The sequence below is a fragment of the Chelonia mydas genome, chromosome 2, assembly GCF_015237465.2.
Source record: "Chelonia mydas isolate rCheMyd1 chromosome 2, rCheMyd1.pri.v2, whole genome shotgun sequence".
Taxonomy (NCBI): Eukaryota; Metazoa; Chordata; order Testudines; family Cheloniidae; genus Chelonia; species Chelonia mydas.
In genome coordinates, this window is record NC_057850.1 from 229924581 (window position 1) to 229944502 (window position 19922).

A 19922-nucleotide genomic window follows, 5' to 3' on the forward strand; every position below is an offset into this window, starting at 1 on the left:
CTCCCCCGCCAGGCCTTTCATATTTGGCAGATCTTCTTTCCCTCCCAACTCTGTTTCCTCTATCACTTTTGTTGAACTTCTTTTCCTGGTTAGTGTTCTTCTTTACACTACTTCTACCTTGCCCTTTTCTCTGTTTTTCTTATGTTGCAAAACAGGTATGGATCTCAGGAGATTCAGATAAGGCCCCTCAAAATGTAGCCAAAAATCAGCTGAAAATTATCTACTTCACAACGCTGTTGTGAAAATCAATAATTGTTTGCAAAGTATTTTGAAGATGAGCACTATACAAGTGCTACAGAGGTAGAGACGGGGGATTTGAAACTTGGTCTCTTGTATCCCACTTAAATCCCATAACCACAGGGCTAAAAGTTCTAAGAAAAAGATCCCCCGCCCCACCTTGCCCCCTCCCCCAAATATCTTCTAAAGAGCTTGTCTACATGGTGTAGCAATGCACACTACAGGGATGTAATTTCTAAAGCACAGACATTCTGCACACTAATTGGTCCATGTAAACTCTAGTGGTGCACACTAAAAGTTCCCTAGGGCCATCAGGGAGCCTTTAATGTGCATAAGCAGGCTTTACATGGTACAATTAGTGCTAACTTGTTAGTGTGGGTTAGAAAGCACACCCCCGTAGTGCACATTGCTGCAGTGTTTGGACAAGCCCAATGTCCTGAAAATTGGCAAACTGGCAAATAGTTTCAGGTAAATTGAAATGGCTTTTTTCAGCAAATAAACTATTTGTCCAAAACACTTGTCCCACCTCTACTTATAATAATAATAATTTTTAGTTCTTATATAAAAATCAACATTTGCCAACAGTTCCCACCCCTGGTATCTATTGTAAAATGGTGGCTTTTTCCATGATAACCACTGTAATTGTTATAAAATAGGCAGGTAAACTGTAAAAAAAAGTCTACATTTTTATGTTTTATTCTTTCCTTTGTTACTGCTCACATCATCTAAAGAAGTAAAAAGATTCAGACCAAATACTGGAGCTGGGAGTTCAAAAGGCATTTAGGTGTCATGGAGAAGAGTGGGTATAAATAGATTAGATATTTAGTCGCCAGAGCTGCAAAGTTAGCCAAATACTTTTCTTGGAATATGGCACAGAATCATCTCTTTCTGCCAAGTAACTGTCTACCCTGGTAGTTGAAGAGCAGCAATATTCACTTGTTCATTTTGGATGTTCAGTTTCAGTTAAATTACAGCCCCCTACCTCCCGCAAAAGTGCTCATTGCCAAGCACACCACAAAAAATGTCTGTTAAACTATCTGCATGGCTGTAAGTGCTGAAAAAGGCACAATGCTCTGGCATAGTGTTCTGGAGGATCAATGTGAGTGGAGGATAACTGTTAGAGAGGGGTGTCAAGCAAACATTAATATTGTTGTCCCCTTTCAACCCAAGTGGCTAGTCAAAGTTTGGGGCACTGCAGATGTTCCAGCTGGGAGCAGAAATTGGTGATAGTCAGGTATTTCTTTTATACAACTTTGTTTATGTACAAAGAATGTACAAAGTCCTGTCTCTGTGAACAGAGAAGGAAACAAATAGCAGGAAACAGCTTGTTTTTCTCACAGCACCAAGAACACTCATTTCAGCCTACATCCCTGACCCAAAAAATCTCTCCCCAGGTTTGTTCCAGGGTCAGCCACCATGCTTTCAGCTGCTTCTTCTGACACACACACACACACCTCCCCCAGCTGTCGGCCTGCACCCAAGGTCTCAGCTGCTGGCCCCGTGCCTGCCCCCAGCCTTGGCCCCCTTACCCCTGTTGGTATTACCCCCCTGCCTCCCGGAGCCACAGCCCCACTCCTGGCCCCAGCTCTTGGGGGGCGGGGGGGGGGGTAAGGTGGGGTAAGAGGTAAAAAGTTTCAGGACCACTGATTTACAGGTTGGTTAGCTGGCTTTCAGCACCCTCACTACAAAAAGTGTTCCAGCATCACTGCACACAACCCCACAGCTACAGCTCTCTACTCATTCAGTCCAAAAAACTCTTGGGCAGGCTCACATCCCCCATTTGTCTCACTTGGAGGGTTTGTGATTAACTTATCCTAAGAGTTATGTTAATTGAAGGGTGTCTTCATACCTAATCTCAAAGAGGTTTGTGATCCAAGCAGTCACCAGTACCTCACAGCATGACAATATTGTTATGTTTCTTAAAACCTGTGTGATATTCCAGCAAATTGTTCTGATTTAATTATATGTTTATCTGCACAGACATACTCTACTGTTCTGCAGATTCTTACAGAAGAGAAGTGGAAGAAAAAATGCCACCCATTTTATTATTTAATAGAAATTACACTATGGTGTTATCATAAGCAAGTCATAGATAATGTAGCTCTATAATGAAAATACATTGGGTAATATTCAGTTTAAAAACAACACAGTATACATACTTTTCCCCCACAATCTGTAGAAAATTAATAGTGTGTGTGATTTATTTACTTTACGGATGAGACAATTATTCTGCTCTTCTTTGGATGCTTGCAAGCACCAATGTTACATATCTAGTACCAGATTTCCAGATTCTGTTTCCATTTTTGTAGGAGCAAATTGAGTTGCTTTCACAAGTCTTCCCCCACAATAACTTGTGCCTGTGATTGGTAACTCAGATATCTAAATGTACAATCTGTATGTGCAGAGATGTAACCATCCTAGTAGCAAATTATGGGTGTAATTTTCATCCACTACTATTTGTGCCTGGAAAAGTGGAGCATAGTTATGGTCTACAAAATTTGCCCATTACAATCCGAGTTTTCAATTCTGTAAACAGTTTGTTGTTCTGAAATATTCTGGGACACCAAAGGCTTTAAACTATTTCCACAACTATCATGAGGCTGGTAAACATCATTAATGTTTTCAAATTATTTTGTATTTTAGTAGACAAGTTACAGTTTGAATCTTACTTTTCCTTTCCTTTTAAAATATATTTATCTCAGAATATTAATTAGCACTTAAAGAACCATGCTATTCAATAGGCTAACATTCTCTTGTCTTTTAAAGTGAAGCTTTCAAAATTAACTAGAAATACTTTTCAGCTACTCACAAAATATGAAATATTTTTAATCCACACATGGTTTCTTTTAAATTGATTTAAACTGTTATGATTATTATTTTACCCTTAATTTGGAATGTTTCCAGCATCATTACAATTTAAGAATGCTATAATTTTACCATTTTGTAGTTAAAATACAAACTTAGTCCTTTCTATTTGCTTCAGAGCAAGTTTTGAATACAACATCTATAAGCAACATCAATGTCATCCTCACATGCCATAAATGTAAAGATGGTTCATATAAAAGAGTTGCTGTACACACCACCTGAAGGGGATTTAGGCAGCTACATAAAACTCTTTAACCTTTCATGAAAATAAATATGAGTCTTCATTTATATTAAGGGGCAGATATTTTTAATAAGGCAAATTCTAAGGAATTTTTTTATATCAAAGACTTCAGATTTCATAAGACTTAAGTCTCTTTTTTGAGGGCCAGATTGTGCCTGGCCTTTACACTAGTGCACAGGGGATAGCACATGGAGATCCAGTCATAGGGCGGCCCTGCTTGAAGCACCCTCCAGAGGCAGGCTGCAGCAGAACAAGTGCATCTGCCTCAGTTTCCCTCCCTGAGTCCCCAGTAACTCCATGTCAGGCTCTCTTGCTTCAGTAATATTCCTCTTTGGGGCTGGTTTATAACCAAAACATAGTATAAACAGTCCATAACAAAAATCCTAAATATAGTTCATTTCTCACACCCAGTGTTAAGTAGTCCTTAAATCCCACACTGACACAGCACATTCCATGCTCCCACCTCTTCCAACACACCCAGGCTCTTCTTCAGTCCTCTCCTGTCTTTGTACCAGGACAGCCACCCAGCCCTTCCATTTGAAGTGCAATCCCACTCTTCCCAGCAGGAACCCTCACAGCCTATCTGATGGGAGTTCATCCTCAGCAGGGGAGCAACCCTCACTTCCCCTGCCCTCTCACTGTTCTGCTGGGTCCAGCTCTCCAGCAAGATGATATCAGCAAGTAAGCCCCTCTGCTGCGCCCCTGTCTGCACCCCCCTCTGGCCCTGTCTTGGCCTCTCCTTAGAAGTCAGCAGGCAACTCCACCTGCTGCTTTCTGCCCTTCAACCCTCTCCAACCCAGTCTCTCTGGCTTGGGAAAATCAGCTGGCATACCCCTCCTGCTGCTTTCCTAGTTTAGGCTTCTCCCAGCTTTCTTTAGCGACCTACTGCCGTCTCCCAGTCTCTGGTAGCTCTCACCAGCCCTTTTCCTGACTGACTCAGCCATCTCTAACTTACCAGATCTCTCTTCCCTCTAAGGCTCAGGGGCCCTCTTTTAAGGTAGATAATAAGTCACAGGTGCATTGCTCTCTCCTCTGTTAAATGGCCAGTAACACCCTATGACAAAGCCTTGCCCACCCCCTTATACACTCCATGCAAAGAAGAGTCACAATGTCTCCCTTGCACTGAAGGAACAGAACAATTTCCCCCAGCATGCTTTTCTGGGATTGCTCTGCCCACTCTCCACACCAGCCTATGGATTAGTCCTAACACATTGGGGCACCCCCAAAAGCACACTAGGAGGCCCACTCTCCCTGCATCCCAAAGAGCTCTAGGAGGAATTCTGTCTCCCTGACATATTCAGATAGAATTCAACCCAGAGCATTCTTTGGGGAAGCGCAGCTTTGCAATAACCCTAATGCAGGGACCCTAAATTGAGAGGCAGTGTGGCCTAGAGGCCTGAACACTGGACTGAAACTCAGGAGATCAGGGTCCTGGCTCTGCCACTGGGTGACGATGGGGATGATGATATTGACTTACCTTTGTCATGCTCTTTATTGCTACAGAGGGAAAGTGCTATAGAGAGCACGGTATTTTTTTATTGCTACTGAATATTCAAACTGTTTCATGGTTTTGAAAAGAATAAATGGTAAAAACAAAATATAAACTTATTTGGTCTCTAATTCAAATGCAGAGGGCACCAACCATCATGATACTCCACTACATCAACACACTATTCTCTCTAACACATTCAGAGCCTGATTCTGACAGGCCATTGACACACTGCTCTGGCTATGTAAAAGTGCCTTACAACTTGATGCAGAATGTAATTTATACTCACTTTAAAGCACCTTAGCACTGCCAGAGTGGTAGATTAGAGTAAATGAGAACAAAGTCCTCATTTCCAGTTCAAAATTACAGTAGCATCAGTGGGATCCTACTGAATGAGGTGCAGTGTTGTGAATTCTCATGACTGAGCATGAGTCCCACAATAACTGGTGTTTCTTTTCAAAGCCCCAGCTCCTGACTTTCAAGGAGACATAGGCTCCTAAATTGGGAAGTTTGGAGGCAGTGCAAAGAGCCAGAGCAGGGGCTGTAGAGCTGGCAAGAGCAGCTGCTCCTCAGTTGTGTGCTGCACAGAGGATGATTCCCAGCTGCTCAGCTGGGAAGCAGGAAGTTTTCTTGCTCCATGTGCTGGGGGACCAGACCTTCTCTCAGCACATGGAGCCGTTCTGATATGGCTGCATTTCCCCAGAAGGCAGGGCAAATGGGGAAAGGCAGCCAGCCAGTCAGAGGAGGATTTCCCTGTAGGCTAGAATTTTTCTCCAGAAACCTGTAAAAGGGTCTGGAAATCCATAGCCTATCGGGGAAACCCGTAGAATGGCAGGTCTGGTTTGTATTGGAAGTGATAGTGTTGTGAAAGTGTGCATCTTTTAGGTCAGTGGTTCTCAACTCTGGTCCACTGCTTGTTCAGGGAAAGTCCCTGGTGCACTGGGCCGGTTTGTTTACCTGCCGCGTCCGCAGATTCGGCCAATCGCGGCACCCACTGGCCACGTTTCGCTGCTCCAGGCTAATGGGGGCTGCGGGAAGGGTGGCCAGCACATCCCTCGGCCTGCGCCGCTTCCTGCAGCCCCCATTGGCCTGAAGTGGCGAACCGCGGCCAGTGTGAGCCACAATTGGCGAAACCTGTGGACACGGCAGGTAAGCAAACCGGCCCGGTGCACCAGGGACTTTCCCTGAACATGCAGTGGACCAAAGTTGAGAACCACTGTTTTAGGTCTTGTAGGGGTTTTATATATGGACATCCTTCCTTCATGTAACTTGTTATCAACTGTTTGTTTATATTTTTATCCTTCCAACGTTTCTTCTACACAAATTACTATATTTTCTAACTTGGGAACCTCAAACAGTTTTTTAAAGAGTATTTTAGTTCCCCTTTAAGATGTGCAAAATATAAATTTAACCTCTCTTTTTCTCTCTCTCTCGGACATGTGCGTGCACACACACACACACACACAAAATGTCCTGAAAAACTATGCCTGTGCTTCTATGTAAATATAATATTTCAACATATATAAATGTAACTGAAGATATACCTTCTCTTATGCCGGATATGTCATGAACACTTGCCCACATGAACAACAAATATGCCAAAAAAATCTAGTCAGTCTGGCCAGAAGTACAATATTTGCACTTGAATTATAAATTAATTCCATGTGCTAGTTAAAGTCACACTTCATCAATAAAGAGTTTCCACCACAGTCTGATATTGTACTGCAGCATCTTTTTCAGCTTTATCAGACCCTTTGGAGATTTGCTGTTCAATACCCAACAGCCTCTAGAGAATTGTTTTGTTTAAGAATATCTACTTTCTAATTAATTTAAAAACCTGTGTGATATTATTGTGTGTATGTGTGTATATATATAAATACACATATATATATTATATATAAAACCACACACACACAGGTACGCATCCTGAATTTTGGTAACAATACTGTTTGATGGACATGGATATTAAAATCCCTCCTTTCAAGTATTAATAATTTTCTGAGATCTTTTTTTGCACTCTGGTAATTCAAAATGGCTTCATACATACCTATTTGACCAGTTCATAGATTCATAGATATTAAGGTCAGAAGGGACCATTATGATAATCTAGTCTGACCTCCTGCACAACGCAGGCCACAGAATCTCACCCACCCACTCCTGCAATAAACCTCTCACCTATGTCTGAGCTATTGAAGTCCTCAAACCATGGTTTAAAGACTTCAAGGTGCAGAGAATCCTCCAGCAAGTGACCCGTGCCCCATGCTACAGAGGAAGGAGAAAAACCTCCAGGGCCTCTTCCAATCTGCCCTGGAGGAAAATTCCTTCCCGACCCCAAATATGGCAATCAGCTAAACCCTGAGCATGTGGGCAAGATTCACCAGCCAGATACCCAGGAAAGAATTCTCTGTAGTAACTCAGATCCCACCCCATCTAACATCCCATCACAGGCCATTGGGCCTATTTACCAGGAATATTTAAAGATCAATTAATTGCCAAAATCATGTTATCCCATCATACTGTCTCCTCCATAAACTTATCGAGTTTCATCTTGAAGCCAGATAGGTCTTTTGCCCCCACTGCTTCCCTTGGAAGGCTATTCCAAAACTCCATTCCTCTGATGGTTAGAAACCTTCATCTAATTTCAAGTCTAAACTTCCTGATGGCCAGTTTATATCCATTTGTTTTTGTGTCCACATTGGTACTGAGCTTAAATAATTCCCCTCCCTCTCTGGTATTTATCCCTCTGATATATTTATAGAGAGCAATCATACCTCCCCTCAACCTTCCTTTGGTTAGGCGAAACAAGCCAAGCTCCTTGAGTCTCGTTTCATAAGACAGGTTTTCCATTCCTCGGATCATCTTAGTAGCCCTTCTCTGTACCGGTTCCAGTTTGAATTCATCCTTCTTAAACATGGGAGACCAGAACTGCACACAGTATTCCAGATGAGGTCTCACCAGTGCCTTGTATAACGGTACTAACACCTCCTTATCTCTACTGGAAATACCTCGCCTGATGCATCCCAAGACCGCATTAGCTTTTTTCACAGCCATATCACATTGGCGTCTCATAGTCATCCGGTGGTCAACCAATACTCCAAGGTCCTTCTCCTCCTCCGTTACTTCTAATTGATGCGTCCCCAGCTTATAACTAAAATTCTTGTTATTAATCCCTAAATGCATGACCTTACACTTCTGACTATTAAATTTCATCCTATTACTATTACTCCAGTTTATAAGGTCATCCAGATCCTCCTGTATGATATCCCGGTCCTTCTCTAAATTGGCAATACCTCCCAGCTTTGTGTCATCCGCAAACTTTATTAGCAAACTCACTTTTTGTGCCAAGGTCAGTAATAAAAAGATTAAATAAGCTTGGTCCCAAAACCTATCCCTGAGGAACTCCACTGGTAACCTCCCTCCACCCTGACAGTTCACCTTCAGTATGACCCGCTGTAGTCTCCCCTTTAACCAATTCCTTATCCACCATTTAATTTTCATATTGATCCCCATCTTTTCCAATTTAGCTAATAATTCCCCATGTGGCACCGTATCAAACGCCTTACTGAAATCTAGGTAAATTAGACCCACTGCGTTTCCTTTGTCTAAAAAATCTGTTTCTCAAAGAAGGAGATCAGGTTGGTTTGGCAAGATCTACCTTTTGTAAAACCATGTTGTATTTTGTCCCAGTTACCATTGACCTCAATGTCCTTAACTGCTTTCTCCTTCAAAATTTTTTCCAAGACCTTGCATACTACAGATGTCAAACTAACAGGCCTGTAGTTATCTGGATCACCTTTTTTCCCCACCTTAAAAATAGGAACTATGTTAGCAATTCTCCAATCATATGGTACAACCCCTGAGATTACAGATTCATTAAAAATTCTTGCTAATGGGCTTGCAATTTCATGTGCCAATTCCTTTAATATTCTTGGATGAAGATTATCTGGGCCCCCCGATTTAGTCCCATTAAGCTGTTTGAGTTTCGCTTCTACCTCAGATATGGTAATATCTACCTCCATATCCTCATTCCCATTTGTCATGTTACCATTATCCCTAGGCTCCTCATTAAAGACTGGGGCAAAGTATTTGTTTAGATATTGGGCCATGCCTAGATTATCCTTAACCTCCACTTCATCCTCAGTGTTTAGCGGTCCCACTTCTTCTTTCTTTGTTTTCTTTTTATTTATATACCTATAGAACCTTTTACTATTGGTTTTAATTCCCTTTGCAAGGTCCAACTCTACTTGACTTTTAGCTTTTCTCACTTTATCCCTACATGTTCTGACCTCAATAAGGTAGCTTTCCTTGCTGATCTCTCCCATCTTCCACTCCCTGTATGCTTTCTGCTTTTTCTTAATCACCTCTCTGAGATGCTTGCTCATCCAGCTTGGTCTACAACTCCTGCCTATGAATTTTTTCCCCTTTCTTGGGATGTAGGCTTCCGATAGCTTCTGCAGCTTTGACTTGAAGTAATCCCAGGCCACCTCTGCCTTTAGAGCCATAAGTTCCTCAGTCCAATCCACCTCCCTAACTAATTTCCTTAATTTTTGAAAGTCAGCCCTTTTGAAATCAAAAACCCTAGTTGCAGATTTTTGTTTATCCTTCCGTTCAGTTTGAACTGAATTAGCTCATGATCACTTGAACCAAGGTTGTCCCCTACAACCATTTCTTCTATGAGGTCCTCACTACTCACATATTGAAAAAAAGTTATTTACTGTAACTGTGGCTCTTTGAGATGTGATGCAGATGTGTATTCCACATAGGGGTGTGTGTGTGTGTGTCCAGCTCACTGAAGCCGGAGAATTTTGCCTAGCAGTACCTAGGCAAAAGTGTAGGAAGTGGCACTCATGTCTCGTGCTCATAGCCCCTCCCTGAGCAATATGAGGCAGCACCACCTTGACACCCACACCCAGTTTCTTAGCACCGAACACCTAGACACTGGACTCTGATGCAGAGTGTATGGAGGGTGGGTTGTGGACATCTCAAAGAACCATAGCTACAGTTAGTAATAATTTCTTCTTCTTTGAGTAGATGCAGCACTGTATTCTATTTTGGTGACTCAGAAGCAGTAGCCACCCCAGGAGGCAGGGCTTGGGCTCTACTGAAACAAGGATTGCAGGACCACCCTACCAAAACATGCTCTGGAAGACGCAGTAATGGCATAATGGTTCATAAATGTATGTATGGATGACCACATATCAGCCCTGCAAATGTCCAGTATTGAGATGTCACTGAGGAACGCTATTGCTGTTGCTTGTGCTCTTGCAGAATGAGCTCTCACTTGCTGAGGAGGTGTAGCAGAAATGATTTCATATGCAGTCTTGATACAGAGGAAGGGGTATGGGGAGTTGAATTGACAGCATGAGAAATTCAGAGAACCAGCACTGCCTTGGCCATGCTAGGACAATAAGAATGAGCTTGGTTTGGTCCATCTACATCTTGAAGATGACCTGTGGGATGATTGGGATCAAGAAAAAAGCATACAGGAGAGCTGACTGCCAGCTGAGATGCACAGCGTTGGACAGGGAGTCCCCTTTGAGAGCACAACATATGACATCTCCTGTTGCCCCTCATAGCAAACAGGTCAATCATCTGAATACCCCAAACTGTGAAGATGACCCAGAGGATACTTGTCTTCAGGGACCACTCATGGCTCAGGGAAAAATTCTTGCTGAGATTGTCCGTGAGATGATTCTGGACCCCGGGCAATTGGTCAGCTATCAAGTGATACTCTTCTTGATGCAAAACTGCCACAACCTGATTGCCTCTTGACAGAGCATTCAGGAGTGTGCTCCCCCTTGCTTGTTCACATAAGACATTGCGGTGGCATTGTCGGTAAGTATGTGAACCACTGAGTCCCTGCTATGGTCCAGAAGAGTGTGACATGCATTGTAGATGGCCCAAAGCTCCAGCACGTTAACATGCAGTGAGTACTCCTGCTCCAGCCACAGACCTTAAACTTTCAGCAACCCAAGATGTGCTCCCCAGCCCATCAGGGAGGCACTGGTGACAATAGACATGGTTGGTAAGGGCCTAACAAAAGGAACACCCTGACAAACATTCTCCAGTTGAGCAAGACCAATGTAGTGTTGCTGTAAGAAAGGACTCTCTCTAGACCTGCCCCTCAGAAACCAGTTATCTGGATATAGGAAGATATGGATTCCTTTCTCCCTAAGGTATGCCATCACCACAACAACGCATTTGGTGAAACCCAAGAGGCAGAAGAGAAGCCGAAGGGAGCACCAAATCCTGAAAATGGCACGCTGCTACGATGAATCAAAGGAATTTTCTATGGCTTGGCAATTTTGCCACATGAAAGTAGTGTCCTAAAGGTCCAGAGCAGCAAATCAGCTGTTCTGAGATAACATGAGGAGGATAGTCAATAGAGTGACCATTCAGAACCTTATGTATCTGATATATTTGTTGAGGCTGTGAAGGTTGAGAATAGATTTACCCCTCCGTTAGATTTGGACACCAGAAAGTACCGGGAATCAAAGCCCTGACTGCAGTGTTCCAGTGGAACCTCTGCCACTGCTCCCAAAGCCAACAGAGAGCGAACCTGCTCGAGGGGCAGTATCTTGTGAAAGGGGTCCCTGAAGAGGGATGTGGAGTAAGGGTGGGGAGGAGGGACAGAAAGGAATTGGATGGCATCGCCTGATCGGACGGTGCTTAAGACCCAGCTGTCAGTGGTGATCGCACCCCAAGCATTGTGAAAGTGGGCCAGCCTGTCCCCAACAGAGGGGATGGGTAGAAGGAAGTAACAACTGGAACATTGCTCCAGACCAAGAAGTCAAAGTAGGTGTTGGGGGTGCAGGGTGCTGGGGAAGGCATGTTGACTGGCCAAACCCCAGATCCAACAGCTTCCTCCTATGGATCTATGCCTCTTTCTGGGGTAGTCCTGCTGTCTTGAGAGAGGGAAAGGCTGCCCAAATATGTGCTGCAGATGATACTGCTGCTGCTGACCACTCGTAGTGGCACCTTTGAACTGCGAACATATATGCCCCAAGGACCATATGGTAGCTCTAGACCCCTTGAAGGAGTCCAGAGTCTCTTCCATTGTGTCCGAAAAAAGCACTTGGTCAAAGAGCAAATCCTCCACGGCCTGCTGCAATGCTCGAATTCTGCAGCCAGGAAGCCCTTCTAATGGTCATTGTTAATGCCATCACTCTGGCCGAAGTATCCAAGACATCCAGAGTGGACTGCAATGAAGTCTTAGCTACCAAGCAGCCTTCAGTGATAAAGTGCCTCAAATTTCTCCCTCAAGGCTTCGGATAGCTGGTCTGCAAACTTAGACATAGCTGTCCAGTTCACAAAGTCATATTTGGACAGCAGTGCCTGCTGGTTACCAATGCAAATCTGCAAGGATGACGAGGTGTAAATCTTCCTACCTATCAGGTCCATCCGTTTAGAGTTCTTATCCTTGGGAGTGGACTTAAATCTGCCTTGCTGGGCTCTATTGTTCACTGATTACAACCAGGGAATTTGGAGTCAGATGGGAGTAAAAACCCTCAAATCCCTGCACCAAAACAAAGTAGCGTTTCTCCATGTTCTTTGCAGTAGGAGTAACAAAGCTAGAGTGCTTCAGAGAAACTTAGAAGGCTCTAGGAGTGCACTGTTAATAGACAAGGCAACTCTCCCAGGGGTAGATGGCTTCAGGATATCCAACAACTTATGGGTATTCTCCTGCAGGAACTCCACTTGAATACCTAGGGAAGCACCCATGAGCCACAAAAGTTCCTGGTACACCTTGAAATCCTTCAGTACCCAAGAGGAGGAAGAGCCAGGCATTGCAGAATCATCCAGGGACTAAGATGATGGGGTTAACTGTGCTAGAGCCAGATCCAGGACTGACAAGCCTGATTGGGACAACTCTGTAGGCTCCACGAGGGGAACGTTCACTGGTGCATGGACCTGTGGCAGATGGATGGTGTCTGCCACAGACTTGCCCAGTAATCTCACCTTAGAGAAAGATGAGGAGTTGGAGCTTCATGACCAAGGAGCATCCCACAGATCTCACGGCGGTCACTGGTATGGATATGGCATTGGTGGCCAGTAGGTGCTGAGGCCCTCATCCCATCCATGAGACAAGCACCAATCCTTGTACCTATAGCACTCTATGAATAGCCCCCGATGTGGGTCAAGCAATGGGGGTGTGCAGGGGGAGAGAGAGAGAAAAGATCCCAACCTGGCCGTCAAGGAATCCCAGGATTTAGGGGATAAAGGTGGAGCAAGCCCTCAGGTTGTGAGTGACCAGTCTGATTCAGCTGTAGCCCAGAATGAAGAGGGAACTGGTGCTGATGGTGGGAACAGTACCACCGGCACCTAGTATACCTCCATTTCCATTGCTGGAAGCGGTGTCAACCTGGAAGTTATCAGCAGTGCAGAAGTGGAGAGTGGTGAGTGCTGCCACAGTAACATTGGCAGTGCCGACAGCAGGGGTGCCAAAGAAGTTTCTGGTGCCGAGAAGGTCCCTTGTGCCAAGCCTAGCACCAGTCCCACTTCCACTGACTGTGGAAGGGAAACATGGCGGTGTGGTGCTAACAGGCCCACAGGTTCAGCAGCCTACATAGCCGCTGGGGCTATAAATACCACAGCCCTGGCAAAGTCCTGGATCAAAGGAGAAGTAGGGATAGAAAAGCAGAGTAGGTTCACTGCCGTCTGATATGCCACTGGTAGGGAAACCACCGGTGCCAGCATTGCCCTTGTCATTACCTGACTCAACAGATGGCCTGGGGCCAGAACCAAAGCCAATGGTATGGGATCTCTGACCTCCTTGTGCAGTACTGGGGAGTGGAAGATGGGACCTGCTCCATCCTGCACACCAGCATTCAGACCATACCAGCTTATGCGCCTTCTAGAGGAGGCATACGAATCCCCACAGGAGCTGGAGAAACAGTCTTATGTGACCTTTTCCTCAGTATACTTGATGGGGAGCAACTCCTGTCTTCAGAGAGGCACCAGCTCCAGAGTGCAAAACAGCAACATTCTCAGAACCACAGGGCAACCCCCAATCCAACATAGGCTTCAATGCCAAAGCAAGCCACATGGCCTGTTTGAGGTGATTCCTCACCACCTCGGTCCATTTTGTGAACAATATGCAAATTGAATACTGCTCCTTGATGTGGGCTTCACCTAAGCACAGCAACCCCTGTGTGTGAGGATCGTCGTTGGGGATCACTCCCCCACAAGATGGACAATGTTTAAACCCTGCTGAGGGCATCACTGGGCAAATACTTAATATAAAGCTATCTAACACTATACTAAGGGTACTAATTAACTATTGTGACAAAGTTCCTCCTCTGACTTGGTGGGTCCTGTGCTTATTGGCGGATTTGCTTGCCTCAGAGATTCATGGCAGCCCTCAGTTTGGCCACTTTTGCTAGCGGCTCAAACCTGCGGTTCACTCAGCTAACCTCATCGCTGGCCAGCCTGGGAAAAAGGAAGGAGAACAATCCCCGCAGTCTCTGCTGATCCACCATGTGGGTTGGGGAACAGCCCAGAGACCTTCCCCTCTAGTGGAACCCACAATCCAGGTCAACTCCTCCTGTATCTGATCAGGAGTTGGGAGGTTTGGGGGAAACCTGGGCCCACCCTCTACTCCAGGCTCCAGCCCAGGGCCCTGTGGACTGCAGATGTCTAGAGTGCCTCCTGGAACAGCTGCGCGACAGCTACAACTCCCTGGGCTACTTCCCCATGGCCTCCTCCCAACACCTTCTTTATCCTCATCACAGGATCTTCCTTCTGGTGTCTGATAATGCTTGTACACTTCAGTCCTCCAGCAGTACACCTTCGCACTCTCAGCTCCTAGTGCCTCTTGCTCCCAGCTCCTCACATGCCCACCACAAACTGAAGTGAGGTCCTTTTTAAACTCAGGTGCCCTGATTAGCCAGCCTGCCCTAATTGATTCTTGCAGCTTCTTAATTGGCTCCAGGTGTCCTAATTAGCTTGCCTGAATTTGTTCCAGCAAGTTCCTTCTTGTTCTGGAACTGCCCCTGTTACCTTACCCAGGGAAAATGGACCTGCTTAATCTGGGACTAATATATCTGCCTTCTAACACTCTCCTGTAGCCATCTGGCCTGACCCTGTCACACTATATACAACTAGAAAAAGCCATTAAGAAAAAGAGAGATTGTGAGGTTAGGAACCACAAAGAGCTCCGACTCCAGCCACAGGAGATAAGAAGGAACTGAGAGGGATTGAGGCAGTGCTGGCTCATATAGCTGGGGAGAGGCTGTGAGCACGAGGTATGAGCGCTGCCTCCTATGGGTACTGGTAGTCAAAATTCTCTGGCTCTGGGGCACTGTGTGTGCGCGCACACACACACACACACACCCCCATCCACCCCCCTAAAGGGAATACATGGCTGCATCCACTCAAAGAATAGGAGTATTATGCAGCAGCTGTATTATGTATATCAGGGCCCTGTGAGAAGGGACGAGTTGTGAGTTACAATGCAAGGAGAAAAGATAGCAGTCTTGTCAGTATGAAGGTGGGTTCACAGGTTTGGATAAGGGTGGGGCTTATGGGAGACCAATGATAGTAATGCATTCCAAAGCCAAGAACCCAGCCCCAGTTACCCCAAAGTTCAAATGCAAAACTGATAGCAGTATCCATCAGTGTAGATACATAGAAAGAAGTGGTCTGTTAAGGTAGACACAGCCCATACATTAACATCAACATCCTGAACTACACTTAAAAGCAAATAGAAATAAGTGCATCATGCCAAGGATAAATGTAATATGCTCAACACCAGTAGCACCACTGAGCAAGCAAGATGCCACATTCTGCACAAGATTAAACTTCCAGGTGGTCTTTTAGGATAGCTCCAAATAGCAGGCAATATAAAAGTCCAATCTAGAGGTGGGGAAGGCATAGAGAACCATGGCAATGGCTGTATACACCTGTGGAATTTTTTTATGCATCCATTACTATAGCATCTATAGTAGATTCTACATACACAAATTAAAAGGTGTCCGTGAGAGATGGATTAGAAACTAGCTAAGAGACAGAGAGGAGTCAGTTAAACCTGCTGAGGATAGTGGTTAAAACACTGGAAACTGCTGAAGCTTTGATTACACTACATTAGTGGTATCACTGTTGCTAACAACTGATGGCACCAGTGGGAATTCTGTCCAATGATTTTCTAGTGTGGACAACGTTGTATACTTTATAGCAGGGGTTGGCAACCTATGGCACGCATGCCAAAGACGGCATGCGAGCCGATTTTTAATGGCACGCTGCTGCCTGCCGGGTCCCAGTTGCCGGCCCCACTCAGCCCGCTGCCGAACCCAGGCTGGGACCCCAGCAGGCAGCAGCGTGCCATTAAAAATCCTGCCCGCCCCCGCACACTCTTCTCCGTCCCCCCACCGCAGGGGCAGGATGAAGAAGCTTGGTCCTGCCGGCTGCTGCTGCAGGGCAGGCAAGGTTGCCCCCCTCCCCCGCCATGCTGGGTTCCTGCCCCTCCTCCTCTCCCTCCCTGCCACTGATCAGCTGATGGCCCTTGCGAGGGAGGGGGATAAGCCGAGCCGCAGCGCACTCGCTGCTCCAGGGAGGAGCGGGAGAAGAGGTGGGGACGGTGCCTTGAGGAAGGGGGCGGGAATCAGGGCGTATCCCCTCCAGCCCCCTGCAGTGAGCTGCTCTGGGCAGAGGGCTGGGAGCACCCCCACGACCCTATCCCACACCCCCAGTCCTCTGCCCTGACTCCTGCACCCCCCACACATACCCAGCCCCCCATGCCCTGACTCCTGCACCCCCCTCATACACCTCCAGCCCTCTGCCCTGACCCCTGCACCCCCCACAACCCCAGCCTTGACTCCAGCACCCCCCACACCCCATGCCCTGACTCCTGCACCCCCTCACATGCCCCCAGCCCTCTGCCCTGACTCCTGCACCCTCCTCAACCCCCCCCAGCTCTCTACCCTGATCCTGGCACCGTCACCCCCTCCCCCAGCCCTCTGCCCTGACCCCTGCACCCCCCACAACCCCAGCCTTGACTCCAGCACCCCCCACACCCCATGCCCTGACTCCTGCACCCCCTCACATGCCCCCAGCCCTCTGCCCTGACTCCTGCACCCTCCTCACCCCCCCCCCCCAGCTCTCTACCCTGATCCTGGCACCGTCACCCCCTCCCCCAGCCCTCTGCCCTGATCCTGGCACCCCTAACCCACCCCAGTCCTCTGCCCTGACCCCAGCACCCCCCACACACCCCAGCCTCCTGCCCTGATCCCTGCACCCCCCCCACGACCCCAGCCTTTACTCCAGCCCCCCCACACATACCCAGCCCCCGCACACCCCATGCCCTGACTCCTGCACCCTCCTCATACACCCCCAGCCCCCTGCCCTGACTCCTGCACCTCCCACACACTATGCCCTGACTCTTGCACCCCCCACATTCTCACCCTAAGCACCAAAGGGAGCTCCTGCACCACCACCCCCAGATTCCTGCCTGCACCCCTCGCACCAAATGGGAGCTGCCCAGGTAAGCACTCCACACCCAAACCTCCTGCCCCAACCCTGAGCCCCCTCCCTCATTCTAGCTCCTGGCCAGACCCTGCATCCCAACCCCCAGCCTGCTCCTTCACCCCCAGACCTGTGCTCAGTGCACTTCCACCCTCAGCTCAGTGCAAAGAGAGAGGAAGAGAATGGGCTAGAACCAGCGAGAAGGTAGGTACCCACTCTATGTGGGCAGGGCCGGGATCCCAGGCCGGCAGCAGGCTGAGCAGGGCCGGCGGACGGAACCCCAGACTGGCAGTGGGCTGAGTGGCAGCGGGCTGAGCTGCTTAGCCCACTGCCGGTCTGGGGTCCCGGCCGCCGGCCCCACTCAGCCTGCTGCTGGTTTGGGGTTCCGGCTGCCAGCCACTTGCCAGCCGGGGTCCTGGCCACAGGCCCCGCTCAGCCTGCTGCCGGCCTAGGTGAACGGAACCCCAGGCCAGCAGTGGGCTGAGCAGGCCAGCGGCGTAAGATCAGCATTTTAATTTAATTTTAAATGAAGCTTCTTAAACATTTTGAAAGCCTTGTTTACTTTACATATGACAATAGTTTAGTTATATAATATATAGACTTCTAGAGAGAGACCTTCTAAAAACGTTAAAATGTATTACTGGCACGCGAAATCTTAAATTAAAGTGAATAAATGAAGACTTGGCACTCCACTTCTGAAAGGTTGCCGACCCCTGCTTTATAGTTTTATTCAAAAAAACAAAAACAAATACTCCTATGCCAATTATTAGTAAATTATATTATTTAAATTCTCTGATAAGCTTGTAAAGGAATTCTCCCTGAGGAAACACATAATTGGCTTAAAAGTGCCATGGAATGGTGTTATTTTTATTATGTAAAACATCAACAGCATTATAAATATGTATATGCTACTATATATTTTCAACAACATGCATAACAATCATTTTTTTTTTTTTTTTTGCTTTGGGAGACTCTTATTTGTCAGACAATTTCTTTTCAGCTAACAAACATTTGACATGATGCACGACAACATTAGGGTTACTTCAGTAATGCATTAATCACAGTTGATAGACTTTAGGCAAAGTATTCTAATCTAATAAAAATTCTTGAAAGTTGTTATCCACATAAAGAAATATCTTGGAATACTGCAACTCAAATTCAAAACAAACCACAATAATTCATAAAGAAGAAATCATTTAAGTTTTAAACAACATCAAATAGATACACTAATTCAGGGGACTTATACTCCAAAAAGAGCAAATAAAAAAGTCTGAGAAAGGAGAGGAAGATAAGAATATCCAGAGTTTCAGAATCTCAATATGTGAGTTAATTAGCTGAATTTCAATACCTGAGGCTTCAGCATTTTTTATAATAAAAGAACTGTTAAAATTGATTTTCTTACCTTTATGTATTTTACTAGTTTCTGAATTTGCCAGTATTCGGATGGCAAATCAGTGTTTCCTTCCTGGTGACGTTCAGGCTGCTCTTCATCTTCCTCACTCTCAGAGGAAGTTTGACTAATTTCATCAGATTTTTCTGACACTTTACTAGCAACAAAAAGACAAAATCACTTACTTTAAGTATTTATTGACTAATGTAAACAGACACAGGTATAACAAATTGGACAAGATTTTTCTCATTTTAAACTTCATTAGAAAAAAAAACACTCATAATTCGATTTACCAGCTATTGAACAAGATTACAATTACTGTATGTGCTAAAAAATAAGACAAGAATGGAATTAAAGGGAGAAAAATGAATATGCTATACCGTTTTGAAACTGATTGTCCTTTAATAGGTCCAGGGGAAAGGATATTGGCTTTTTTCTTGCTTTCTGGAACAATAGCTCTGTTTTCTTTTTCTTCTTTGATAACTTTGTTTGCAGCTTTGTCACTGAAAATATTTGTTTTTGTTAAACATCTTATTTTACAGTTCAAAATATTGTATCTGGTCTTCAATATCTGCACAACAATATCAGTATACAAATGTGTGTAAATTAATCTGTGTAATGATCTTCATTAAGAAGTTATACTCTGTTTAAATTGATCAACTCTGCTGCACAGTATGATAATTGGAGTATTTTTTTCCACAGTACATTTTCAGTGGGATTAAATAGAAAGAGAGTATTATAAAAATTAGCAGCAGAAGTTGTTGGATTTGAAATGTAAAGATTTTATTTAGGTGCCTAAATTTCTATTCAGACACAGTTTTGAGGATTCATAGCATACCAAGAATTGTCTAAACAAGATACAGTACAACTTCACTGATTATTATTTGTTTGTTTTCGGTAGAGCCGAGTTTATACTTGCTGATTCCTCACACAAGGCTCAGTCCTTGCCCCCAAAAAGTTTACCTCATAAAAAACAGAAAAAAAGACAATCAGTAGGGAAGGAGGTATGGGTCAACATTTTCAAACCTGGTTTCCTAAAGTTAGGCTTCTAAATCCAAATTTAGGCATCTAAATAAAATGGCCTGATTTTTCAAGGTACAGTGGACCGGCAGTTCTTATTGATTCAGACAGAATTTGTGGTTGCTCAACACTTCCAAAAAATCAGGCAACTTACACTTAAGTATGCAAATCAAGATTTAGGTGCCTAAATTCAGGCATCCAGAGTTGAAAATTTTGGCTAC

At 45.4% G+C, this 19922-nt stretch overlaps 1 protein-coding gene across 1 annotated transcript in view; it reads right to left on the reverse strand.

Annotated features, from left to right (window-relative positions):
• ODAD2 (outer dynein arm docking complex subunit 2) overlaps positions 1–19922 on the reverse strand; it is a 191105-nt gene that overhangs the window by 128550 nt on the left and 42633 nt on the right. Inside the window, exons 9-10 of the mRNA XM_037890904.2 lie at positions 19062–19184; positions 18694–18838 (exon numbers count right to left, since the gene is read on the reverse strand). Of these exons, the coding sequence (XP_037746832.1) occupies positions 18694–18838; positions 19062–19184 (268 nt within the window). The remainder of the gene's footprint in view (positions 1–18693; positions 18839–19061; positions 19185–19922) is intronic.